At 47.4% G+C, this 27,791-nt stretch overlaps 1 protein-coding gene across 1 annotated transcript in view; it reads left to right on the forward strand.

Annotated features, from left to right (window-relative positions):
• Positions 1 to 27,791, forward strand: part of FRMD3 (FERM domain containing 3) — a 924,195-nt gene that overhangs the window by 794,588 nt on the left and 101,816 nt on the right. Inside the window, exon 10 of the mRNA XM_069625881.1 lies at positions 23,989 to 24,077. Coding sequence (XP_069481982.1) covers positions 23,989 to 24,077 — 89 coding nt within the window. The remainder of the gene's footprint in view (positions 1 to 23,988; positions 24,078 to 27,791) is intronic.

Here is a 27,791-nt window from a genome sequence, read left to right on the forward strand (position 1 = left end):
AAATTGGACTCCAGTAAGTTAGCTTATGAGGTGCAGCAAAACTGCTTTGGGTCTATTGAGGCCAAGGCCACTGTTAGACATTTAGGCATTTTTCGGTTTATGCCATTGTTTCCGAGGTGGTTACTCAAATGGGAGTCATTAGCATAAAGGTTTAAAGCGAGGTCAAGCTCTTTAATAATCAAAGTTGATCATTTCAAATAGATATTAAATAGATGTGGTGCAAGGAGGGAACCGCAGTGCTGCTGCTTCAGGGAGTAGGGAACCGCAGTGCCACTGCTTCAGGGAGGAGGGAACAGCAGTGCTGCTGCTTCAGGAAGGAGGGAACCGCAGTGCTGCTGCTTCAAGGAGGAGGGAACTACAGTGCTGCTGCTACAGGCAGGAGGGAACCGATTACCGCTGCTTCAGGGAGGAGGGAACCGCAGTGCCGCTGCTTCAAGGGAATGGCTGATCTTAACCTGAGCAGTTCGGTCAGCCAGGGAAGATGAAGGATGAACTCTCAGGGCAGTTCCTTGGGTGCACCTTTCTTTGTTCATTTTAACAGCAATGTGTACATGCACACATATGCAGACCAAAACCAGAGGACAAAGGAGTGGGAGGCGAGGGGAGGAATGAAGAGAGGAACCGGAATGGAAGGAGGTGATCGAAGGATATGAAGAGGAAGAAGGGAAAATGGTAAAGAGCAGGAAGATAAAACGAATAACATGAAATAAGGATGCAAACATTCCGGGTTACCGAAAGTGCAAGTTAGGTCTGATAAAACAACATACATCAACGAAAGCAGGGGCGTTGCTAGGGGGGGTAAGGGGCCTATAGCCCCATATCTTTTGGTTGTAGCCCCGGATAGAATCTCAGGAGCTACAGCGAAAAGACTAGCTAGCCCCCAGTCCCAACAGTTCCGACATCAGCTTAGCCCCGGGTCTTTTCCAGACCTAGCAACTCCCCTGAACGAAAGACTAACAAGTTACACCGCAAAATGTAAAAAGAAGCATGACTGTACACGATGGTACAGGAATATATGGAGGCCCTGGTCTTGTGATGTAAGGGGAGGATCAGAGCCGCCTGTGGATGATTCTATATTGGCGAGGCTCTGTCTGTAAAGATCATTTTGAAGTAGATTTCTGAATCATTTGTAGTTAGGCTTCTTTCTGAGGATTGGGCCTACGTTGCTCCGGGGAACACAGCGTTGAACTGAAAGGGATCTTGCTCCATAATTGTGTTTCTTGATCCTGAGGGTGTATAGTCTGCCAAGAGAAACCAGCCTCAAGGATTGTGAGGCTGTGTCCTTCTGGAAGAACTGTGATAGCTTTTCCCTGATTGCTTTGAGTGCTAGCCTCAGCAATTTACCGGTTTCGCCATGAGCCAGTTCAGAGCCTTCAGAGCCGGGTGAAGTGGTCATGTATGTTGAGGCCAAGGGTCATCCTTGCTGCTTTGTTCATCACAAGTTGCTGTTGGTGTGAAACCTTATTAGGAGATGACAGGCAGATGTTGTTGCACTACTCTAAGCCAGAGAGGATCACAACTGTGATCAACGCTAATGTGTGTGGCGTGTGGTGTTTGAGCGTGTGAAGTTGGAAGTAAGCCTTGAATAAATCGGTGATTCCGAATCTCCGTAAACGGGAGCAATTATCAACACTGATAAACTCTTTCTTTTAGTCTGTGTCACATTCGGGCGAAATACTTCACATCTTCGCAGCCACGTGTTAAATCCTACAGCTTCTAACTATCACTTAATATATAAAACCTACCAACAGCTGGGTCTCCTGTCATGTCATTGTTATTTGTTAAGCACAATATTGTCCACAATGTGGCATCATGATATGATATGATAAGATATGATATGGCATTCATAACACGCCTATAGACAAGTGTTTCAAGTCGTGACGAGGCAAGGGAGGGAGAACAGAGCGAAGACTGACAACAATCTTACTCGGCCAGGTGACATTGAGATTGTGCAAGTGCAGGGGAGGTGGGGACGGGGAAAAGTAGAGGGGGGAGGGGGAAGGGGGCAGTGCAGTACATAGGATGAACAGTAAAAATAAAACAAAAATAAATAAAATAAATAACAGTAAATAAAACAATAAATAAAAGTGTGGCCAGCTGGTGGCAAGTGCAAGGGTCAGTGTAGATATGAGGTGTCGAGTGCTGGTAGGGGGCTGTAGAGATACAGAAACAGCCCTGAGTGCAAGGATTGCCAGGAGGGCAGTGTAGGTGTGCAACTGGCAGGGGGGCCTGGGCCCGAGATCAGAGGATAGCCAGGTAACCAGTGCAGTCTCAGTCTCAGCAGGGAGATTAGCAGGGGAGAGGAGGAGAACAAGCAGAAGCAAAGTGGAAGGTCTTCAGGTGGTTCTGGAACCGGAGATGGTTCTTCTCAAGTTTCAGAGAGTCAGGGAGGCTGTTCCAGAGGGAAGCTCCAGCTGAAGAAAGAGATCTACCACCAACTCGTTGCTTGGAGAAGCGACTGACACTAAGGGAGTTGGAGGCGGATGAGGGAATAGCTCGAGAAGGAAGATATTTAGGAAGAGAGAGTTGAAGGTATTGAGGCCCCAGAAGGCCTTGTGGACAATGCAGAGGGTTTGGAAATTAATCCTCGCTGCCATTGGGAGCCAGTGCAGAGATTTCAGTCCTGTAGAGATACGATCCCTGGGCTTGAGGCCAAGGACAAGTCTTGCAGTCCTGTTTTGGATGAATTGCAGAGGACGGAGAGTAGAGGCAGGGAGATTTATAAAGAGGCTGTTGCAGTAGTCCAGCCTAGAGAGAACCAGAGCTCTGGGGGAAGGAGAGGAAAGGAAGAATACCACTGAGGAGGTGCAGCTGGTAGTGTGACTTCTTAGAGATGTCGGAGATGTGAGGAGAGAAGGAGAGTGTGGAGTTGAAGATGACCCTGAGGTTTTTAGACTCACAGGTGGGAGCAGGAAGAGGAGAAAGTGACAGGAAAGGAGGGAGCAGGTGTGCCAATGAGGGGGATCTCGGTCTTACTGGCATTAAGGCAGAGATCATTGGTGGCACACCACTCCTGGATAGCAGAAAGGCAGTCAGAGATGAGAGAAGGAGAAGAGGTGGCAGAAGGGAGCCTGAAAATTAGTTGAGTCTCATCCGCATAGCGCTAAACGTTAGGGCAGAGAGCAGCAATGCGGTGGGCAAGAAGTGCCAGGTATTGGTTGAACAGCCAGGGAGAGAGGTTAGACCCCATGGGGAACACCACAGGTAGAGATAGAGGAGAGGAAGGACCCAAGTTGGACATAGGAGGGTCGATCGGAGAGGAAGTCAGCCAAGCCAAGGCCTGATCATTGTCACAGAGACGGTTGAGCAGGATGGCATGGTTGACCGTGTCCAAAGCAGAAGAGAGATCAAGTAAAATGAGGACAAAGGGGGTATTGGAATCAAGGTTGGAGAGCAGGTCTTCACGGATGTTCAGGAGAGCAGTTTATGTGCTTCTGGCAGCTCTGAAGCCAGACTGATGGTCGTGGAGACAACCAACCAATTCAATGTGAAGATTAAGCTGGGAGGTGGACAGCTTTTCCAGGGGTTTGCCCAGGAAAGGAGTGATGAAGATTGGGTGATAGTTAGCCGGGCAGGAAAGGTCGGCAGAAGGTTTCTTAAGAATGGGTGCACAAGGGAGTGCTTCAGGAGGGAGGGAAGACTCCAGTTGCAGAAGTCAGCCAGAGCATGAGCCAGGGTGTCAATGTGGTCCTTGATGGTTTTGGAGGAACAGTGGTGAACCTGTTTTGACGAGACTTTCATAGATCAGATCTGTCTAGAAACCTTGTCTGGGAAGAACAGGGAAAAGGCAGAGAAGGAAGTAAGCTTGTCTGGTGTTTGTGTGGGCTTCCGTTTGTTTTAAAGGTATGATGTGATTTTGAGGTGAATGGCCTTGTTTGCAATGCAGTGTCCTTTAAAGGTGCCCCTTTCTGAGATACGGGTAGCAGGTCGAGCTGGGCGAGAGCTGGGGTGATGTGTGAGGAGCATGAGGAGGGATGTATGCCCTTTGTCAGTGCTGTTGTGCAGGTCATAGAGAATGTGAAGTGTTGCAGTGTCAGTACTGTGGCTTGGTTGAAAACCAAATTGGAAGGGGTTGAGAGGGTTGTGTGTTGTTGGCAATTGCATGTTAAAAAGCTTTCTAGGATTCTGGCAGGATAGTAATGCGGGTGTAGTTTTTGGGGCACATGGGGTCGAAGGATTTTTTTTTAAGAGGTGGAGTTCTTTCCTGTTGTGAGTGGGGAGGGCATAGGACCATGTGAGAGACAAGAGTTGATGATGAAGACCTAGTGCAGAGCCAGGGTGGTGATGCAGTTTGATGTGGCTTGTGGTGGGCATGCATCTTCCAGGACGTATGCTGGTTTTGTTTTAGCTGTGTGGATGGTGAGGGTGCCTTGGTTGATGGTGTTGAATGTGTCTTATGTGATGCAAGGTGGTCTGATGTTGTGAAGTAGTCCATGTGAGAGTGGCATGCTGAGGTGTATGGAGGCATGGAAGATGCAGATGGTGGTTTATAGAGTAACATGACAATGTTGATCAATTTCAGTTTGTGAGTGGTTGCTGATTGGAGTTGTTGGCGGCAATTGTTGGCTTTGGCGTTAAGCTGTTTGATCTTGTATTTTTTGCAGCATTGTTCGAGAAGTGTCCAAACGTATTTAGATTAAAGCCTTGTTTCTTATCCCAAATTGTGTGTGGGATTGTTGCAGTGGGGTCTTGGGGGAATGTTGCCAGGCACAGTCCTCTATCATAGATAACTGTAAATATACAATTAATAGAGATATTCCATTGTATGGCACTCTGGTGGATCTGAACAAGTGTGCGACTGGGTTTGGGCAGCGGGAAAGGAGAGAACATGCAATATAGATTTGTTGTTGCATTGATGCATGCAGTTCAAAAGTATCTGGGTGCTGTGTGTCGACCTGTTTCTAGGCGGTTCATCTGAAAAGCACTTTGGGTATCTGTGTGCAGAGGTTCTTTTCTGCCTGATCAGGCCTATGATATTTAAGGTGGATGGAGAGTGCAGCGTTCTGATGTTTGATGTCTGTAGGTGAAGTGTTCCACTTCCAGGTGAGCGTGGCTTAGTTGCGTGTTTGCGTATTTTGTGTACGAGCATAGAATTTGAGCATGCTAGTGGTGGGACCAGTCAGAGGAGTCCGAGATAGGTTTTTGGAGCATCCATCTAATGTGGCTGTGCTGATTTCCTGATGGTGGTGCATGTCGGGTAGGGTAATTTTTTCCCTGCATCAGCTGGGCAGAAAGGATATCCCTCACACCATTGAGGCATAGAGTCTGCTGCATCACCATCTACCTTAAGCAGACCTTGCAACACCAGTAAAATGGACTCTGCCTTTTTCGCCCTTTTCCGGCTGCTTACAATGCCTGGAGAAGCACCCAACAAGATCCTGCTACCTGATTGGTTTTTGCCCTCAGCAAATACAGAGGGCCTGGCATTAAAGGCCCGTGTTTAAGGCCCCCTGTCTTTTCCCTGTCTTGCCCAGGGCTTGCCACCATCTTTTCAACGTGCGTTCGGACTGCTCTTCACCTCCTGCTTGCACCTTGGGGCACGATCCCGTACTGTATCCGGCCATTACCCACTTATACAGTTTTCTTCCAGCCCACATTGCTCTCTTGAGAGAGCTTTCACTCAGTACACCCTACGCTCTTTATCGAGCCTACCTTGCCTACCTTGGTGTGCGTTCCCGCAGCAGGCTGCTATTGTGCGTCTGTCACAGTCTTCGCCTGGAACATTACCGAAGCTACCTACGATTAGAACAATGCCCACTTCTTACTACAAAAATTGGCCTCTTTGCCGACCTATGTACAGATTACTGTGGCCTGTCTCATTTGCATCGTTACGAACACCGAATATGGCCTCTCAACCTTGTTGTAAATAAATTGCCGTAACTGATGCATCTTGGACTGCTGTATGCTCCTTTCAACACCTTGTTACTTGGCGTGCAGTCCAATCCTTCACATAACATTGCTTCCATGTCAATTATTCTGTTCCTTCACCTACAGGGATAACTATCATTGCTGAAAGTAATATTTTGTAATGCTGGCCACCTTATCATTGCTACGGCTTGCATGCTTGCCGCAGCAATAGCTTCCCATACTTGCCTCTGCACTGATCGCCAACCCCTTTAGCCATAACTGGACTAACTCTTTTAGCAAAGTCTCATGCGGTATACTGTTGTCTACATGTATTCTCTATCGTCATATTGCCTGTCTGACCGTTATAGCCCCATTATTACGAGAAGACCCATTACCATTTTGCTTATCTCTTACCTTCCCCCTGCTGGTATGCATGCTTGGTGTGGCCCTCTACTCCCAGTTTGCGCCTTCCCCGAGTATGTACTCTTCTGGGACCATTGTTATGACCATTATGCATACCTGTCGTTTTTCCCCACAACAAGAGGCAAACTTTCCCTAGTTGTATACCCCGTACGAATTACGCCCTCTATATGTACTCCTGATGCAGCTCTCCCTAACAAGAGGCAAGCTTTTCCAAGTACGTAGTCATTGCACCTATCTTGTCCCTTATTTGTACCCTTGAGGTAGCTCCCCACAACAAGTGACGAGCTTTTCCAAGCAGGTATTCACTGCACATATCATGTCCCTCATATATATACCCTTGATGTAGCGCCCCATAACAAGAGGCAAGCTTTTCAAAGTACGTGTTCTTTGCACCTATCATGTCCCTTATATGCACCCTTGAGGTAGCTCCCTGCAACAAGAGGCGAGCTTTTCCAAGTACGTATTCTTTGCACCTATCATGTCCCTTATGTGCACCCTTCAGGTAGCTCCCCATAACAAAAGGAAAGCTTTTCAAAGTATGTATTCTTTGCACCTATCATGTCCCTTATATGCACCCTTGATGTAGCTCCCAGTAATAAGAAGCAAGCTTTTCAAAGTACGTATAAATTGCACCTATTATGTCCTTTATATTCACCCTTGAGGTAACTCCCCGCAACAAGAGGCAAGCTTTTCCAAGTATGTCTTTTTTTGTACTATCCAGATCCAATGTATGCGGTATCCAGTCTTTTCATCGAAAAAATGTTTAATCTAAACATTATTCATTGAATACTTTGTAACGAAAAAATGTTCATCAAATGCATTTTTGTGGGAGGGGGTAAAGGGTTAATTTTGTTTGCAAAATATTTGGAGTGGATTTTTAAGGGTTCTAAATGGGGGTTGCCCCCAATAAATAAATAAATAAATAAATAAAAAGATGAACATTTTTTCGTTAGAAAATATTCAATGGAAAAATGTTTACATGAAACATTTTTCGATGAAAAGACATAGAACCAATGTATGCCAGGTTTGTAACTAGTGTAACTTGTTTGCTTCCAGCACTTAGTGTAACCATATTCTTAAGTAAAAGCGCCTAGATCTCTCTGGGCTTTGTGCGCTATATAAATGATAAAATAAATAAATAAATTGTGGGTCCTAAGGCACCCTGGAATAGGCTGGGGTTCCTGGGAGTGGAAAGCTTGCAGAAACACCTGGTCCTAAATTACAAATGGAAGCAGACTGCAGTGGCTACCAAGTCAAGAGTGGAATTAAATCGATCCACTTGAAAATCATCCTAGGGACACATGGGCGATGAAATGTACTGACCTACCTAGGAGCAAAAACGCATTCATCATAATAATTGCAATGGGACCTCTCTGAGCAAATTCACAGCAGGCCAAAACTACACTGGGACACCTAGGAGCAAAATGACAGCAGGCCACAACTACAGTGGGACACGTATGAGCAAAATGACAGCAGGCCAGAACTACAGTGGGACACCTAGGTGCACTATCAAAGCAAGACAACATTACAGTGCAACACACAGGAGCAAAAGTGCATGGGGTCATTTTGCCGCAACATAAGAGTGGGGCAGAATTTTATTGGGACACACAACAGCAAAACAACAGTGGAACACACAGGAGCATTTTAATGCATGCTAATTTGCCTCTCCCCAATAGTTTTCTCTAGATATTAAATGATTGTTTGGGACGTGCACCTTTTCTGCCGTGGCAGATATTTGTGCTGCTATATCTCTCTCCAGAGGGCCACGTCTACAGCATGTTGCATTTCCATTGCTTAAGCTAAGTTCTAGGGCATTCATCTTCTGCACAAGCTCAATGGCCGAGGCAGCTGTTGGTGCCAGGAGGGGCGGATAATAGGGCACCAGCGGGAGCCTGGTGGCCCCCCCCACCCCCAAGCCCACTCCGTGGCTCCCCCACTGCACAAGCTTCTAAACAAGGGTCTAGATCAGTTCCGAAGACTAGCCGATCCCAAGGTGGAGCCCGCCCAAGCAAACTTCATTCAGTTTTGATTTCGTTTTGTAGGCAATCGCCTGAAATATGATCCCCCTGCTGCCCTTTGCATGTTACCATTTGTTGACATTGTTGACACTTCAGCTAAGGTTGAGTTTCCAAGAGATGGCTTAAGGTTTGCGCCCTATTGCCAGCTCACCGGTTGGGGGTAGCCACAGTTAGCCGAGTTTCCGGCTCACCTACTACTTTTATTAGATACTTGTCAATTCAACCCCCAGCGTTACTGTCTAGACTCGAGTCTCCCTCCTAGCGAGTGGCCAGCTTCCCTCTCTGCAGGGTCGGATTGGCCTTTCGGCCCGTGGCCCAGCCGAAATCGTCCCAGGGGAGTGGGGGCCGGTTTTTGGCCATGCGTGGGCCAGTTTGGAAGAACAAAAAATTTAAAAAAATATATATATTTATTCCCATTTTTTTTTCTTTTCAAAAAGCCTTTCATCCTTCTTAGGTCGATAAATGAGTACCAACACAGGTTGGGCAATATTGTATGCATATTTGTTCTATAAAAAAAAAGCTTAAGCGTAAGTGCTATACAATAACATATCATTTGGCCTTGGACGTCTGCTTGGATTCACAGTAATTTAGTGTTCTTAGGAACAATGCAATTTGATGGCACTTCCTGTTTTGTCAAAGGGTGAAAGGTCGTGTTTCATCACTTCCCGGGATGTCACTTTGGGGTGGGGTCAAATGACATCACTTCTGGTGATGTCATCAGAGAGAGGTCAAGGGCCGTGAGGCGAGGGGTGGGCCACTGTTTTGAGGCGAGGGGTGGCCACTTTCTTTTGGGTGACTGGGCCTATTTCTTGTCTCAGTCCGACCCTGCCTCTCTGACATCTTTTTGGAATGTATTTCACGTGTAACACACATCTACAATAACATGACAGTAAAACATCTGCAATTATAAATCAAAAATCACATCCTGCTAATTTAATAAATTTGGATTTAAAATCTAGTGAAATGTAAACTGTTGTATGTTCTTATGCATAGAGTGCAATCCTAGCCATAGCAGCACACTTTTGATTGACTCAAGGAGCTCCCTTACTGTTGTTGTAATTATAATTGGTTATTTATAACACACTTAATACCCAGAGGTTTCTAAGCACGGACCCGGGGATCGAACCTGTGTTGGCCTGTGTCGTCTTGCTTCCAAGGGGAGGGGGTTGCCCCTGAGCTATCCTCCATCCGCCCCGCCCCTCCTGGCTGTAGACTTACTGGTTTCTCTTTGTCCCGCAGTCCTTTTCAGATCCGAGACTCCTGGAACAAGCAGGCACCGGCAGTCTCTTCACTGTCTCCCTGCTTTAGCCACAGTATGAACAGTCAGAGGACATGGCCTGTCTGGCCTGCTGCTGGTGTGCAGTCTCCTCTCCCAGGAGCCTGGTGGGCGCCGCAGTCCCGGGGGAACTCAACAGCATTTTAAGAATTGTAAGAAGCTTACTGCTTCCCATCAAATCTGATCTCTTATCTATTGTAAGTACTTTTGTGTTCAAAAGAGTGTTGTTCCTCCCTGCATATAAATGCATAAATGAATAAACAAAATAGAATCTCTGCCACAGTTGGACTCAACAAGACTCCTCCTTCTCCCTCTCTGCTGCTTGGTGTGATCGCCCTTTCAGCTGCTAGTAGAACAGGGCTTGCAGTCCCTCCCAAGGGCTGCTCCAGTGAGAGGTGTGTGTCCTTCTTTGGGGTACATTCCGAAATAAAGCTGAACTGACACGGCCTTGCTATGCCCAGGAACCCCATTTGAGTTCAATGACCCGGCTAGGGTGAAGACATTTTTGGGAACTCGTCTTCCCCTTCATAACACTGGGGTTCAGGGCCAAAGTCGAGGGTACACGCGGTGGGACGGAGTCCACCCACTTTTTCTTGAATGTATGAAATAAAGCAATCTCAGGAGTCGCAGTCGTCAGGTTTGTAGGCTGGACACTTCACCACTGCACTATGTAACCTGATGAAAAATAAACAAATAAAGGTGAAATGTTCCAGGAAAAATATTAGTATTGGTTATTGGTGTTTAAAACATGCACACCTTTTAACATTTTAAAAAATACTATTAGAAGAAAATCTCCTCTCTTGGTTTTGTGTATGTGTTGATTTTATTAAAGGCAAATCCCATTCGTCCTGTGCAAATAGGGTGGTTATGCAAAGCCATTTTAATGAAATGTGCATATTTCACCTTGATATGCTTATTTCTGGCGACGACACACCCCACTGCATTTGTTGATGAGTTCCCCCACTTTTATTTTTAGGACTTGACCCCTTCTGGGGTTATGTGAGGAATAAACATGATCGAGCAGTCTAGACTGGGGACAGACGGTGCGACAGGTGTAGCCTGGCAGGCAGAAATCAGGCAGGCGGCACCTAGCTGATGTGCTTACAATTATAGCTCTCATAGAACTATTTCTTTCCTACACGGGTTTCCAAATAGCAAAAACATATATAAAAGGGCGGGAAACCAATATACACTCGAGAGATGTCCAAAATAACCTGCTCATTGCACTTTTTCCAGCACCGTTTAAATTCACACCACAGAGATCCATTGATGCCAGCCAAGAGGGAATGGTGTCATTGATTACTAAAGCAAATATAGGTTGCCTTAGAAGTGAATTCGCTCAGGCCACTCTTGGGAGGATAGCTCAGGGGCAACACGCTCGCCTTGGAAACAAGCCAACGTGAAGCAGCTGAGGTTCGATCCCCGGGTCCGTTCTTAAACACCTCCAGGTATTAACCGTATTATAAATGACCAATCATAACTGGGCGAGGGGAAACGGGTTCCCTAATCACGGGGGTTACAAAACTGATAAAGAAAGAGCTCCAGAGAATGTGTAGTTGTCACCTGCATGCATGCAAGAAATACGAAGTTTAAGAGGGGGCAGGAACTGACTATAATGCAGCTAGAAAGCGGTGTCCCCATTAAATGTGCCTATAATTTTACTCAGGAATTGCCTCTAATAGGTGGCATTGAACAGCTTTAACTGAGCTGCAAGAAGAGTTGACAGAATTTGTATTTTTTGTAAAAACATGAATCGCCTTGTTTCGAACACACCCGGTGTTAGCCGCCTTGCACTGCTGTGACGCAGTTTAAGTTTGCTCGCTGGCGAGTCGTCAGGCAGCAGGAGTAAACCTCGCTAATAATACCGGCAATGGGAGTATGTGCAAGTCACGGATCCATAAAGAGTCTCAGCCTCCTGGATTCTCTCTAATCTGGATGTTGCACAGTGTTTAGAATCATGAAAGTGCTCAGGGTTCAAAGACTCCTCTGTCCTGGTGCCTACAGTAAGGCTGTCCGTGCATACCAGGGACCCACTGCCAGGGTCCTATAAGTGATACTATCACGTGGCGTGATGGCAACGTTCTGCCGTTGCGCGTGTATTTAAATAAAGGGTCGTTCCCGCGACACGGCAGTGCGCGCCAGGAGCCCGATGAGAAGAGTCCTTAGTCCATGTGTCTCATTGAAGGTACTGGGGGCAATGCCTTACCACGGGGATCCCGGTGGCTTATTACACCATCACATTTGTGAAGAGAATGCAGCTGGGCAGTGGGTAACGATTTCCGATACCTGTCAGGGGCATTAACCCTCGCGAGGAATACAACCACCACCATTTTGGATCCCTATGGTAGTGGCTCCATGTGTGGAGTGTTTGTGTGCCGTGAGGGCAATTTTTGGAGCCCACAATGGCTAAAGCTCAGCAGGAAGGCCACAGGGGCCACAACTGGGCTTGAGGGGCCCTTTTGCTCCAAGAAAAAAAATATACCTTTTTTGTCTCTTTTTGTATTTTTCCCTGAAAGACAAAATGTTCTCTTGCTCCATTGCACAGCAGACTGTGCCTAGCCTGAAGACCTCATGTATCATACTGAGGTGGTCGACAAGGACTGAAACACCATATCCAACAAGCGCGCCTACAGGTGTGTACCGCGGCCCTCAAATTAGAGGGTGCATGTGCGGTTTTGCCACCACGGTAGTGTGCTTGAAGAAGCAGATTGCGGCCTTCACCCACGTGGATGGTGCCTGTGCGATCTGCCACCATGAGTGAAGTAGGAGTTGCTGACCAAGATACTGCAGGGGACCAACAAGCTAGAAAAACACCCTGCCAACAAGGTACACTAGCCCGATGCCAGAATTCGACACCTCAGCTAATCCCTCTGAGCTGGGGCTAAAGTGGGTCCTCTGGATCGAGAAGCTTGACATGTACTTTAAAGCAACCAGCGAGACAGATGGTGAAGCCAAAGTGGCAACCCTCATTTATGCAGCTGGGTCTAAGGTACACAGAATATTCAAGTCCCTCGCTCCCGCCAATGGCTCATAGCAGGCTGCTAAGGATTGCCTTAAGGAACACTTTATGCCACTGGCAAACCAGGACTTTGAGAGGTTTGTCATGTGTAGTGAGAAACAGAGAGAAGAAGAATCTCTTGATCAATGCTACGACAGGCTTCGTCACCTGGCGAACACATGCAGTTTGGAAAATGAGGACGGTATGGTATGAAATCATCTGATACAGGGCTGCAGCTCAGGGAAACTGCGCCAACAGGTCCTCCGTGAGCCCTGACTGATGCTGGCTCACATTCTAGAGATGGAGAGGTCATATGATCTGGTGGACAGCCATGCCAGCAAAATGGACGCTGCGATCAGATCACTAAAACTGGAGGATGCAAGTGCATCAGGGCGACCACAAAATGCTGGCCCATCGAGACCTAGATTGTCCCCAAAGAAGTCTCCCACACACAGGGGAATGCCCGGCGAAGGGGAGAGTGTGTGGACGCTGTGGAGCAGCTGGACACTTTGCGAGAATGTGCAAAGCCCCCAATCCAATCACCATTCCCAGAGGGCCTAGTAGAACGCCCAGTGACACGGCGCAACGACAGAGACAGGTGGCAGTTGTAGAACAAGAGATGCCAAGTCTGGATCTGGCAAAAGAAGAGGAAGAGGAGGAATAGATTTTCTTTATCTCGAGTATTGACTCTCTCAAAAAGAGGAGGAGACAACCTATGTGCACGGTGGCCGTAAGTGGAACAATGACACCAGTGCTTGTGGACACAGGAGAATCTGTGTACATGCTGGTGACCCACCACTATGAAGCACTACCAAGGCCCCCAACACTAGGGAAAGCACGTGCAAAAATATTTTCATTTGGAGGGATTCAACCATTGCCCCTCCGAGGTGCGTTTGTGACTAAAGTTTCCCATGAGGTCGACAGTCCCCAAATTAGCATAACTCCGGATCTTCTCCATACCTAGCAACACCCCTTCTGTTAAACCAAAGCAACCCTGATCTGTCCGCATCTGTGCAGATATGAGGTTGCCAAACCTCGCAATCAAGCGAGAGAGACATATCACGCCTACCGTAGATGACGTGGTGGGAGAATTGCAAGGGGCAAAAGTATTTTCAACACTAGATCTGCGGTCCGGGTACCATCAGCTGGAGCTACACCTGGATTTGCGCTACATCGTTCCTGCAACACGGCAGTGTACGCCGGGAGCCCAATGATGATAGTGATTATGCAGGCACTGGTAGAATGGGTGCTGGAATTGGCACACTGCGGTCACCAGGGAACAGCAAAAACCAAAGCGAGACTGCATCCGAAGGTCTGGTTCCCGGGTTTGTAAGCAAAAGTAGATGGACACGTGGGAAAATGTGTCTGGTGCCAAGCTGCCGCCCCAGTTAACAGAGAGCCAAGAATTTAATCCATGCTCAGGAGTGATGAACCATGGGACATTATACACATGGATTTTGGGTCAACAGGAATATGGATGTATTTACTCGTAAGGATAGAGCATTGGTCCAGGTACCCAGAGTTAGAGCTGGTAGAGTCCACCTCTTGTGAGCACATCATACAAATAATGGAGAATGTATTTGCTACGCACTGCTTCCCCCGAATCATCTGCCCAGACAATGGACCGCCATTTAATGGGGGAAACTTTGCAGAATTCATTGCGGACTGTGGCATTACACACATGTGGGTAACACCAGGTTGGCCTAGGGCCAATGGGGAGGCTGAACGCTTTAAGCACGCTCAATAAAGTGTTCCTGCATAGCCCAAGGCCAGGGGAACGAGCTGAGGAGAACTCTCTACCAGTTTCTAAGAGAGTACAGAGCCACCCCTCACACATCCACGGGGGTGCCGCCGGAGGAAGCACTCTTCAGGAGATGTCCACAGGGTCTTCGTCCAGAGGTGGAAGGTCGGCCGCTGGGCATCATTGACAACAACAAGACGTTGGAGGACCGAAGAGCTCACAATGAGGGTGAAAACATCTGACGACATCTAAAGCCACCGGACATTGAGGCGGGTGACACTGTCCTGGTACGAAACCGTCATCCTGAAGGGAAGCTGTGCCTCAATTATGAACCCTCTCCCATGGGAGTTGTCCGGGTGAAGGGCTCAATGGTGACTGCCGCTGACCAGAGAGGAACTTTGACTAGGAATGTGGGAGGGGGAGAGAAGCTGAGTGATCGACGGGTGGAACTTTCTCTGAATCGGACCGCCAGCCAGGAGCAAACTCCTGAAGATATTGCAGGAGTTGCAGAACTCACATCAGGTGAGGCGGAAGGAGAGGGCAGGGTGACAGCGGCTGGAGAGAGATACGCCCGCACAGAAAGCCGGTGCGATTCAAAGACTACATAATGGGTGACCAGATCTGAAAGGACAGAGTCCCCCACTATTGCTCACGTTGGGCCTACAACTGTTCGGTACGTTATCATGTTAAGGTCTGTCATGTTGACAATGATTGTTGCTGAAAAGCAGTGTTTACATTTTCTTATGAAAATGTAAGTATGTGATCGTATCACGTGGCATGACGGCAAGGTTCTGCCATCGCGCATGTATTTAAATAAAGGGGGCATTCCCGCAACACGGCAGTGAACGCTGGAAGCCCGATGAGAAGAGTCCTGTGTCCGTGTGTCTCATTGAAGGAACTGGGGGCAAGGCCTTACCACGGGAGTACCGGGGGCTTATTACACCATCACACTAAAGATACCCTGGAACACATGCAAGTGTTTCTAGAGGATCTGGGGATGGTGAACTTCTGCAGCAGGTTTGAAGCCCTGCTCCCAATCTTCCATCAAGCACCAGACATCTACAAACACTCCTCAGAGAGAGACATGAAAAAATCAGATGCCTGGGAGTTCTTTCATCATGGCATATATTTGCTGTATTAACAAGACACACACTCAGACATTTTGCCTTTAACCTGCTTTTATAATCTTTTTAGATGATGAAACATGTTTATGTAAATGACCACCTTGTACATTGTGTGCTTCTGATAGGTCCCCTTAGTCAGAGAAAAACCATTCCTTCAATATCATTGGATGGCTTATCTTCTGTGTATGCCAAGCCCACATTAGCATAGCTGGCATCCACAATTTTCTCAGAAGCATGAAACTGACAAGCTTATTTTAGACTTGGCTGAACAGTGCTCAACTCCTGCCAAGAACATTTTGATGCACCGAAATCTAATCCTTATCTGATTGCTGAGGTCCTTCCAAGTTAGTTAGTGCTCTATACTGTTGGAGAAATATATATATACATATATATATATATATATGTATACACTATTATATGGTGCCAAAATAATACGGTTGGTCTCTCAGAATAGTCTGCATGACACATGTTGTGCCCTCTTCAATAAGAACATAGATAAATGTATATAAACGTCCCTTACTTATCTGGCCTCATCACAAGCTTGTCTGATTTTTCTGCCAATTTCCATTTTTAATCTAACAAACCTAATTACCTCACTGTGAGATGCTGCCAAAGACTATCTTCAATGTATCAGCCTCTGTTCCTTGTCTGAAAACTCTTGGCATTGGTCATATTCCCCCACACCTGGTTTAGGTCTGGAAACCATTTTGCGCTTGAGTTATCCATTTTGAAATATATTTTTGTCTGACACTGTATTTTCCTTCAGGGAGTTATTATTTATTTAATTAAGCATCTCTCACTTTGTATCCTTTATTCATAATATATCCTTATACACTTATGGTATGTGTGTGAAATTTAAAGCACCCTTCATTTCCTGTTCCACCCTAATCCAAATATGCGCAGTGTCATGTGCACTTTTTACTTTTAATTAAGGCAATCTAATCCTGATTTCTACAGTGATGGAACTATTTGATTTTCCCATCATGTTATCTATACTCAGTTGAGGGGGGGAGGGTTTGGCATTCCCTGTACAGGTTCATCCCCAATCATGTTACTATCACGTAGTCTCTACGAGTTTTGACCAAGAAGGATCAGGACTGGTGCCGGGAACATGTGTAACAGGAAGCATTCCATGTCGCAGAGGATGCATTGGTGTCCGACATGACCATGGCCTACTTTGACCCGGAAAATACCATCAAGATAATTTTGGATGCCAGCCCGGTGGGCCTGGGCACTGTTCTGTTACAGGTCAATGGCCAAGTTGAAAGGAGGCCAGTAGCATATGCAGGCAAGGCTTTGATTATCACTGAATGCTGCTACTCCCAAATCGAGAGGGAGGCACTCACAGTCTTGTGGGGGTGCAAGCACTTTCCCATATACATTTATGGTCATCCAGTGACCATGTTTACTGACCACAAACCTCTTATGCCAATCTTAGGGGGGTCAGCCCCCCACCCTCCAATCCGGCTTGAGAGATGGCTATTCCATCTGCAGAAATATGGGGTCATGCTGCTGTTCAGAGCCGGAATCGACAATCCGGCAGATTATTTGTCCCATCACCCGGTGGCGCAGAAGGGACCAGTGGATGCAGATGATGAGGAAGCAGAAGAGTTTTTGGCAATCATCACCAGAGTTGCGGTACCCAAGTCAATGTCACTGGCTGACATCGCTGCTGTGACACGTTAGGATGCGGGACTATAGGATCTGATAGGTCAGGTACAGGCAGGACAATGGAGAGGGTTCTTGTCCATGACACAGCACAGGACGCCAGAGACTTAAGTATTTCTACAAGGGCTGTGAAATGTGAGGAGTGAGCAGTGGGGCAGGAAGGGGTACTCCTCCATGGGAAACAGCTGGTCCTCCCGGTGGAGCTTCAGGACCACATACTCAGCCGGGCACATATTCGGCACCGTGGGGCCAGCAAAAAGAAGGCACGCCTCAGAGGAAAAGGTTTGGATTCTGGACATGGATGTAAAAGTGGACGAGGCCATTAACCGGTTCTCGTGGTGTCTAGCTGCCAGTCTACTAGCAAAGAAACCACTGATTTCATCCCGCAGCGCATCTGTACCATGGTGGGCGCTTAGCCCCAATTTTGGCACTGTACTGTAGTCAAAGCACTTTCAAGTTTTAAGTTCTTGTGATATCCGCTAGTACAATTTGTTGAGTCGATGGTGGCAGGAGCAATTATCCCTCTAACTGAGGACAAGTTCGCAGCTCACGGAATTCTGGAATCAGTAAGGTTTGATAACGGACATTTCATAGTGAGGAGTTCATCAGGTTTCTGGTCTTTTATGGTGTGGTGCATCGATGCATCACCCCCTGCTGGCTGAGAGCGAAGGGGAACAGGGAGCGGTTCATGCAAATGCTTAACAAGACGTTCATAATAGCTGTGGATAAGAAGCAACCACTTAAGCAGGCGCTCACATCGTTCCTCATAGCATACGGTACAACACCCCACGCCACTAGAGGTGTTGCCCCGGCTCAGACGTTCTTGGGGCACAAGGTGAGATTGCTCATCCCGAGCATGAACCCTGGAACATGACAATCCCGGATCTGGTAAAGTTGCGAAAAACACAGGAACAATCCAACAAGAGGGAGACACTCCGGCGCCGGCTAGCTGCACAGCCAGTGGAGGTGGGAGATGTGCTACTGACCTGAACACAAAATCCGACCCACAAGCTTTGTCTTCCCCATGACACAGCCCCTTGGACGGTCCACTACAAACTAGTATTGATGGTTACTGCCATGACAGGGCAAGAGTCATTGACAAGAAATTGCAGTTGGTTCAGGCCCCTTCAAGGGACCCCAGGTAAAAGCAGCGGCTATACGGAAGCTAGTCACCCTTCGGCAGGAAACCAGCTTAATGAGGCATCAGGATATGATATATGATATGATATGGCATTTATAACGTGTCTATACACAAGTGTTTCAAGGCGTGACGAGGCAAGGGAGGGGAACATAGGGAGGACAGACAACGATCCTACTAGGCCAGGTGTCATTCAGATCACGCAAGTGCGTGGGAAGGGGCAGGGACAGTGCAGTACATGAAAATAGATAATAACAATAAGTAAAGTAACGGCCAGCATGTTAAGTGCAGACATTAGGTGCCAAGTTATGATGAGCAATGATAGAGGACAGCCACTGGAGGAGGTCGACTCAGGTCAGCCCAGCGAAGGAGTGCTTCGGAAGAGCCACCTCAGCACCCCCAGAAGACAGCAGAAGCCCCAGGGAGACTCAAGTTTGTTATGTTCAAGTTTGTAAGATTTGTTGGTTTTTCTCATGATGTTTGGAAGGGATGTTGTGACACAGGACACCACCAGTGTCAGATAGTGACCCGCGTCACGGATGGAATAAAGGGAGCTGCGCACCAGTCCCAGAACTGCTACCAGCATGTGGTGTGCCATTATATCAGGGGTATTTTCGGTGATCCGGAGATAAGCCCCCCTCAACAACGTCTGTGCGGTTATAAGGCATATGGCCGTCCATGCTTACTTTGTTTGGCGCACTAAACTGGCTGGCACAACGGGCTTCCAGTAGTAAGGGCCCATCCCTGCAGATGCCATTGTAGACGCGTGCCACACTTTCTGGAAGCGGGATTGCCTGTGGCACCGCAGCAGAGTCACGGCTGGGTGGATGCTGCTGCCGGAAGGAAGCTTTGACGTATTGTTTGTGCCAGCTCATGCAGACGCCGCGAGAATCTGTGGAGAGAAAAGCGGCAAAGAGCACCTGCGGCTCACCTACCTTGAATGCTAATTATATAGCCGTCCAGTGTACATATTTGTACGCTCTCTACGGTTCTTACTTTTTTGGATTATTATTATTATTATTATTTTTTTTTTGAGACTGTCATTTTCACGTGAAGTGCAGTTGTAGGGTGTGCACTGCGTCCACTTCTGAAAAATGCGGGGGAAAGTTTTGGCGATGCCACGTAGTTCATGGAGACAATTAAACAAATGAATACAAGCATTGCCCGTAAGCAAATGAATCAATTCTTTTTTCCAGGGAAGTAAGTGCCTTTGCGACTTTAGGTTTTGTTGCAGAACACCATTGTAAAATGCTGTGAGAAATGTAATTCTGAGTGGACAAATGTGCGTTGAATTTGACCAATTTACAGTACTTTTAAAGGCTGCCCTGTTCATATAATAGTATTGCAAGACTGGTGAATATGGTTGGTACACAGCAGTAAGCTTACATGTGCCTAGGCGTACGACACAGATTGTTTCGTATCCTACATATATGACTCTGATAGGATGTCTACATATTGGGAACTGAGCATGTGCGCAGGCGCCTTCACCCTGACACCAGTCTGAAATTTGGTGCCAGAATGTCTAGACAGCCCTTACACCCCAATGGAATGACTGATTTTGCAGCCATTCTACGCACACGTCCAAATCCTGAGACCTTCTGAGTCATCTGTGTCAGTATAGATGGCTCAAGATTAATAACATTTTAATGTTAGGGTCAGTGTTGTGAAAGATTAGACGAGCTCCAAGCCCAGTGTTCATTAGCTATTCAAGCATATAATCGTTTTACCAGAGACGTGTAAAATATAAAAATATGTGGTCTCTGCTATGTTGCCAAAATGCTCTTTGATTCTATGCAAAGCAATCAGGAACCCTCACTGGTGTTGTTTGTTCATTTCCATTTCTTATAGTAGTCCAAAAGAGTATAATAGGAGTTCACCTGAATGTCCATCTTGGAAGATAACCTTCTATCAGAAAATAATGTATATGGTTATTCTACTCATAAGACAAGTGTAACATTCTTATTATGATTAAACTATATACCGGAAGTGATCATTATAAACGAACGTTGTAACATTTCAAAAGGATCCAGTGTACAATGTTAGTACAATTAAATAATTTCTTTTTTTTTAATGGCTGCTTTTGCAAAATAAACAGCCTCCACCTCAAGATATCGGTTTTCCCCTCTTGTCGCAGAATTGTAGTGGTTTTAGCAAGCCTGCACATGGTAATGTGAATCATCCGAACCATAATGAAAGAGGCACAGAGCGAGAAAGAGAGAGAGCTAGAAAAAGATCACAGATGGAAGGAAGGAAGGAAGGAAGGAAGGAAGGAAGGAAGGAAGGAAGGAAGGAAGGAAGGAAGGAAGGAAGGAAGGAAGGAAGGAAGGAAGGAAGGAAGGAAGGAAGGAAGGAAGGAAGGAAGGAAGGAAGGAAGGAAGGAAGGAAGGGAGGAAGGGAGGGAGGAACGGAGGGAAGGAGGGAGGGAGGGAGGGAGGGAGTCATGTCGGATACTAGTGTGTTTACAAAAGGAAGTTAGCAGTAATAAGGGTCCGTCCTCGGTAAGGTGTCATGCATTGTGGTACAGGTCATGATCAATTGACCTGCGGTGGGGAATAAATGGCACAGAAACCATGGACAATACATGCAACTGATATGAAGTGGTCCAAGGGGAGGCGGCATATACAGGGTGGTATGAGATGGGGATTTAGGTGGTGGGGAGTCAGGTATGGGGAGAGATGTGAGAGCAACTGGAGGGTTCTCCTTCAAGGATGTGAAGGTGACGTTATAATGCAGCTCTGAAGAAGTGACAAGTAGTAGCATTTTGAATAGCGGGCGGAAGGGAGTTTCAGTGGTGAGGAGCAGAAACTAGAGGAGGCATAGGAATGGCGGGCAAGAGACGTAGAGACTGGGGAGAGGGGTAGAGTGGGGCATGTGAGGAGGGGACTCGCGTTAGCTAGATCGTGGTTGCCAGGTCATCGAGGGATTTGGACACATGGACTAGGAATTTAAAGAAGGAGGATGGGTATTTTCACAGAACTCAAGCCAGCATGAAGGCGATGGCAAGAGGTGGGAGAAGAGCATGGAAGAATGTAGCGAGTACAGGCGGCAAAGTGGAGTCCTTTGTGAAGTGGGGAGTAGTGGTAGGGGTGGCAGAGGAAAAGTCCATAACATAAGCCAAGGCAGCTGAGGACCAAGTTCATGAGGAGGGTTTGGTAGATTTGAAGATTAGAAGGTGAAGATTTGTCCAATGTTAAGCAGGGTTCTCCTGGCCACCATCCATGTGGAATTGATGGAGTGTTTGTGGTTAAGATGATCAGTGAGCACCCCCAGGCTGAATGCCTTGAAGGAGGAGAGCAGGTCAGGTTAATTGGTTTGTTTACTAATAAACTTTATGTGATTACATGATTTGTGACAAATGAAATAGATTAATAAAGAAGAGCCAGTAGGGGAGGGGGCATTCACTGGAATGTTGACTATCAGGACTGTATGCGGGTAAAGTTGCCAAGAGGGTTTATTAGCCGAGGTGTACTGATAGGGAAAGACCGGATGTTTCTGAGTGGCTGACGTAACCATTGATTGACGCCCTTCATCCCATTGGAGGCCATTATCATTCACTCCGAAACATCAACAGTCTACTGGCGTGTAGAGATAACCAACAGGACCAAACACTACACGATAACTCATCCTTTCATAACACTAAATCCCTATTCAACCCACCACCGTCATTAGCACATCATTCAAACCCCCAGTCTCAACAGAAGATGAACAATAGCCAGGAGGACTCCATGGCCTACTCTGTGAAAGGCCAAGAAGCAAGCATTCAACAGGCCTCATCCCAATTCTGTTCCTAGCATGAAATCCGGACTGTCTGTCAGGGGGCTGTTGAAGCAGAAACTCCAGACTGCAATTTCGGTTAGCAACAGGTACCAGAATCAGTTTATTTTCCCTGCAATGCAAGGAAACAACCAGGCAGAGTACCCCCGTCAGAAAAAGTGAACCCCCGTCCAGAAAGAACAGGTCCTTTTTAAAGGATTCCCCCCCATACTAACAAACAGCGAGGAATGAATTGCGCAAGCTTGATAACATTTTCTCATGACCTTGTGAAAGTAACATTTTATGAACATAAGGCTGTCTCTTGTCTCGGGAGGAAAGGTCAGCAGCAACTGTGCTCGCCTTGGAAGCAAGACAACACGGGCAACACAGGTTCGATCCCCGGGTCCGTGCTTAGAAACCTCTGGGTATTAAGCGTGTTGTAAATAACCTATCATATCATATCTTGCCATCTCTTGCTTGTTTATTCCTGCTTCAGTATTTCCCAACTGCGCAGCTTTACTGCAACTAGTCACGCGCGACGAGTCTGTCTACTCTTCCGTTCCTGCCCTGTTCTATGGGTCCCACCACTTTCTAATCACAATGGGCCTCATTACGAGTTGGCCGGTACACAGTGAAAAGTGATCCCAGGATGTGGATCTATAACTGTAAGAGGCAGATAGTGGGTGGGAATGAGCACAGAGGCTAGCATGGTCAATGGGTGGGTACAACATCAACAGACTGGGCCTCATTACGAGCATGGCGGTAGCCGTACCTGTAGGGCAGGCACGGCTACCGCCATGCTCACTACCGGCACCACCACCCGCGATTGAGCAATAACCAGCCCATTACGAGTTGAATGGAACGGTAATTGCCCATTTGCGGGTGGCGGTATTGCCGGGCTCCTGAACCCATTCTGCCCCGTATGGCAGAATGGGGGTGGGGAGCATGGTTGCACCGTCACCGTTGATAACGGTGCCGGTGCAATCACGAGTTCTGCTCGCGGGGGCAGGGGTAAGACCTGGCGTGCTGTCAGGCACCCGCTAGCAGAACTCGGAATTCGGTGGACCGGTATGAACGGTGCCGGTGCCTTACCGGCACTGTTCATACCGCGGCCGCCAGCCTTGTAATGTGGCCCACTGCCCACCTGGCATCCTTTCGCTCTATTATCTTCACGTCCCTTGCCTACAGGTATGCCTATAGGCGGTGCTTTATCTAATAGCCAAACCTATTAAAAGGGGCACCGCATGCCAAATCAACGAGACATCGAGATACATGTGCCGTGAAAGAGAAGCGGCGCTCGGTACAAAGCCAGCAGGGATGTCTGAGTGTTGAGTGTGTGCCAGTGAAGCAGGCGAGAAAATTGCCAGAGAAGACGTCCATGTTTCTGCTGCGCCACCTTTGCAGTGCAGGTATTTCCCGCGATGCTCTGCAGTGGGGAGTGGGCATGTTGGGGGGCATGGGGGTAGGAGGCGTGCATAGGGGCCTGGTGGGGCACCGAGAAAGAACCGAGAAGGGGCTGGACGCCGAGGCAGCAGTTGCCTGCCTGAGAGCAAGGAAAGTCTGGGGAGGATGGTTGGGGCGGCGAGGGGAAACGGCAGTGGAGATGTAGAGGTCCCCACCGCCCCCTCGTTGGAGCATGAGGCAGAGGGTGGAGGCTAAAGGGGGAGCCCACCTTCCAAGATGCTTGGCAGGTTGGGATAGGGAGAGAAATGGCTCCAATGAATTTGCTGCTTGGTAAAGACCCGCACAGTAAATACCTCAGAGCAGACACATGAAACCACCCAAGACTCTGTTATGTAACCTTAAACTAACCTGCATCTTAGCGAGTCAATAGCAATTCTAAGAGTAACATCGTTTTTTCAGGTGGTGTAAATTCAAGGTGATAAGGGCATGTGTAGCTTGTTATTTGTAATTCTTCATGAAATCACACTTAACTTAGCAGGCCCATGTTTTTTGGGAAATAACTCATGATTCTTGTTTGCTTTTGTCCCCTGCCTCTCAGAAAAAAGCGATGCTATCCTTCCATACCTCGACACCAGCCGCCTGTAAACATCTTTGGAAATGTGGGGTGGAGAACCAGGCCTTCTACAAGTAAGTCATTCATCGGGCTGGAGGAGAACGGCCTGCGAATACATAGAATATTGTGTCTCGGCTCCACTGGCCAGGCAGGGGAGCACATTAGGAAGCAGCCGTCAGACTTAGCCTTCAGGTCCGGCCCAATGCTTCCACTACTCTTGACTGCTCCTGCTCTCCTTGTGATTGTATAGCTGACCTGCACAGAAGAATATGCTCTTGCTGACTTCTGAACATATTGCTGGCAGATGAGTCTGCGCAGAAGGATGCCTGCATCATGGCCCCGCTTCCGATTGCATGGCCGACTGATGAGTCTGTGCAGAAGGATGCATCCTGGTGTTATCATACGGCTGACTAATGAGTCTGCACAGAACATGCAAACCCGGACTGTGCAGAGTGTATTTTTGGAAAAGTTATTTTGTACTGCAAAAATGACTTTGTACTGACTTTGCACTGCAAAAATACACTTTGCACAGTTCCATGAATCAGGGCTTGTGTCAGCAGAACAAAGTCACTTTTCAGCAGTGCAAAGTCACTTTGAACTGTGCAATAAATTCCATGAACCGAGCCCATTTTTGAGTCTGCACAGAAGGATGCATAATTGCTTCCCTTTTGATCATAATTACATTTATATAGCTGATGAGTCTGCACAGTAGACTGCAGGTCTGCTGCCCCTCTGATCATATGGCTGGCTGATGAGTCTGCACAGAATGATGCATCATTTCTGCCCTTTTGATCATGTAGCTGATGAGTCTGCACAGAACGAGGCATCATTGCTGTCCTTTTGATCATTTAGCTGATGAGTCTGCACAGTAGAATGCAGGCCTGCTGCCCCTCTGATCATATGGCTGTCTGATGAGTCTGCACAGAATGATGCATCATTTCTGCCATTTTGATCATATAGCTGATGAGTCTGCACAGAAGGATGCACCATTGCTGTCCTTTTGATCATTTAGCTGATGGGTCTGCACAGTAGAATGCAGGCCTGCTGCCCCTCTGATCATATGGCTGTCTGATGAGTCTGCACAGAACGAGGCATCATTGCTGCCCTTTGGATCATATAGCTGATGAGTCTGCACAGTAGAATGCACGCATGCTGCCCCTCTGATCATATGGCTGTCTGATGAGTCTGCACAGAAGGATGCATCATTGCTGCCCCTCTGATCATATGGCTGACTGATGAGTCTGCACAGAACGAGGCATCCTAGCTGCCCTTTTGATCATATAGCCGATGAGTCTGCACAGAACGAGGCATCCTAGCTGCCCTTTTGATCATATAGCCGATGAGTCTGCACAGAACGAGGCATCATTGCTGCCCTTTCGATCATATAGCTAATGAGTCTGCACAGTAGAAGCATGCATGCTGCCCCTCTGATCATATGGCTGACTGATGAGTCTTCACAGAACGAGGCATCCAATCTGCCCTTTTGATAATATAGCCAATGAGTCTGCACAGAAGGATGCATCATTGCTGCCCCTCTGATCAAATGGCTGCCTGATGAGTCTGCACAGAACGAGGCATCCTAGATGCCCTTTTGAAAATATAGCCGATGAGTCTGCACAGAACGATGCATCATTGCTGCCCTTTTGATCATATAGCTTATGAGTCTACACAGTAGAATGCATGCCTGTTGCCCCTCTGATCATATGGCTGTCTGATGAGTCTGCACAGAACGAGGCATCATTGCTGCCCTTTCGATCAGATAGCTGATGAGTCTGCACAGTAGAATGCATGCATGCTGCCCCTCTGATCATATGGCTGACTGATGAGTCTGCACAGAACGAGGCATCCTTGCTGCCCTATTGATCATCTAGGTGATGAGCCTGCACAGAACGAGGCATCATTGCTGCCCTTTCGATCATATAGCTGATGAGTCTGCACAGTAGAATGCATGCATGCTGCCCCTCTGATCATATGGCTGACTGATGAGTCTTCACAGAACGAGGCATCCTAGCTGCCCTTTTGATCATATAGCCGATGAGTCTGCACAGAAGGATGCATCATTGCTTCCCCTCTGATCATATGGCTGACTGATGAGTCTGCACAGAACGAGGCATCCTAGATGCCCTTTTGATCATATAGCCGATGAGTCTGCACAGAACGAGGCATCATTGCTGTCCTTTCGATCATATAGCTGATGAGTCTGCACAGTAGAATGGATGCATGCTGCCTCTCTGATCATATGGCTGACTGATGAGTCTTCACAGAACGAGGCATCCTAGCTGCCCTTTTGATAATATAGCCGATGAGTCTGCACAGACCGATGCATCATTGCTGCCCTTTTGATCATATAGCTTATGAGTCTGCACAGAACAATGCATCATTTCTGCCCTTTTGATCATATAGCTGATGAGTCTGCACAGAAGGATGCACCATTGCTGCCCTTTTGATCATATAGCCTATGAATCTGCACAGTAGAATGCATGCATGCTGCCCCTCTGATCATATGGCTGACTGATGAGTCTGCACAGAACGAGGCATCCTAGCTGCCCTTTTGATCATATAGCCGATGAGTCTGCACAGAAGGATGCATCATTGCTGCCCCTCTGATCATATGGCTGACTGATGAGTCTGCACAGAACGAGGCATCCTAGATGCCCTTTTGATCATATAGCTGATGAGTCTGCACAGAAGGATGCACCATTGCTGCCCTTTTGATCATATAGCTGATGAGTCTGCACAGTAGAATGCATGCATGCTGGCCCTATGATCATATGGTTGATTGATGAATCTGCACAGAACGAGGCATCCTAGATGCCCTTTTGATCATATAGCCGATGAGTCTGCACAGAATGATGCATCATTGCTGCCCTTTTGATCATATGGCTTATGAGTCTGCACAGTAGAATGCATGCCTGTTGCCCCTCTGATCATATGGCTGACTGATGAGTCTGCACAGAACGAGGCATCCTAGCTGCCCTTTTGATAATATAGCCGATGAGTCTGCACAGTAGAATGCATGCCTGCTGCCCCTCTGATCATATGGCTGACTGATGAGTCTGCACAGAACGAGGCATCCTAGATACCCTTTTGATCATATAGCCGATGAGTCTGCACAGAACGATGCATCATTGCTGCCCTTTTGATCATATAGCTTATGAGTGTGCACAGTTGAATGCATGCCTGTTGCCCCTATGATCATATGGCTCACTGATGAGTCTGCACAGAACGAGGCATCCTAGCTGCCCTTTTGATCATATAGCCGATGAGTCTGCACAGAAGGATGCATCATTGCTGCCCCTCTGATCATATGGCTGACTGATGAGTCTGCACAGAACGAGGCATCCTAGCTGCCCTTTTGATAATATAGCCGATGAGTCTGCACAGAAGGATGCATCATTGCTGCCCCTCTGATCATATGGCTTACTGATGAGTCTGCACAGAACGAGGCATCCTAGATGCCCTTTTGATCATATAGCCGATGAGTCTGCACAGAACGATGCATCATTGCTGCCCTTTTGATCATATAGTTTATGAGTCTGCACAGTAGAATGCATGCCTGTTGCCCCTCTGATCATATGGCTGACTGATGAGTCTGCACAGTACGAGGCCTCCTAGCTGCCCTTTTGATCATTTAGCCGATGAGTCTACACATTAGAATGCATGCTTGCTGGCCCGCTGATCGTATGCTGACTGATCATACAAAAAGGTAGCAGGCGCCCCTCTCTAGAAAGAACATGACATGATAACCTGTTCTATGGTTTTTTCCCCGTTTGAGAGTCCGCAGCCAT

The sequence above is a fragment of the Ambystoma mexicanum genome, chromosome 6p, assembly GCF_040938575.1.
Source record: "Ambystoma mexicanum isolate Mex_15411 chromosome 6p, UKY_AmexF1_1, whole genome shotgun sequence".
NCBI lineage: Eukaryota > Metazoa > Chordata > Amphibia > Caudata > Ambystomatidae > Ambystoma > Ambystoma mexicanum.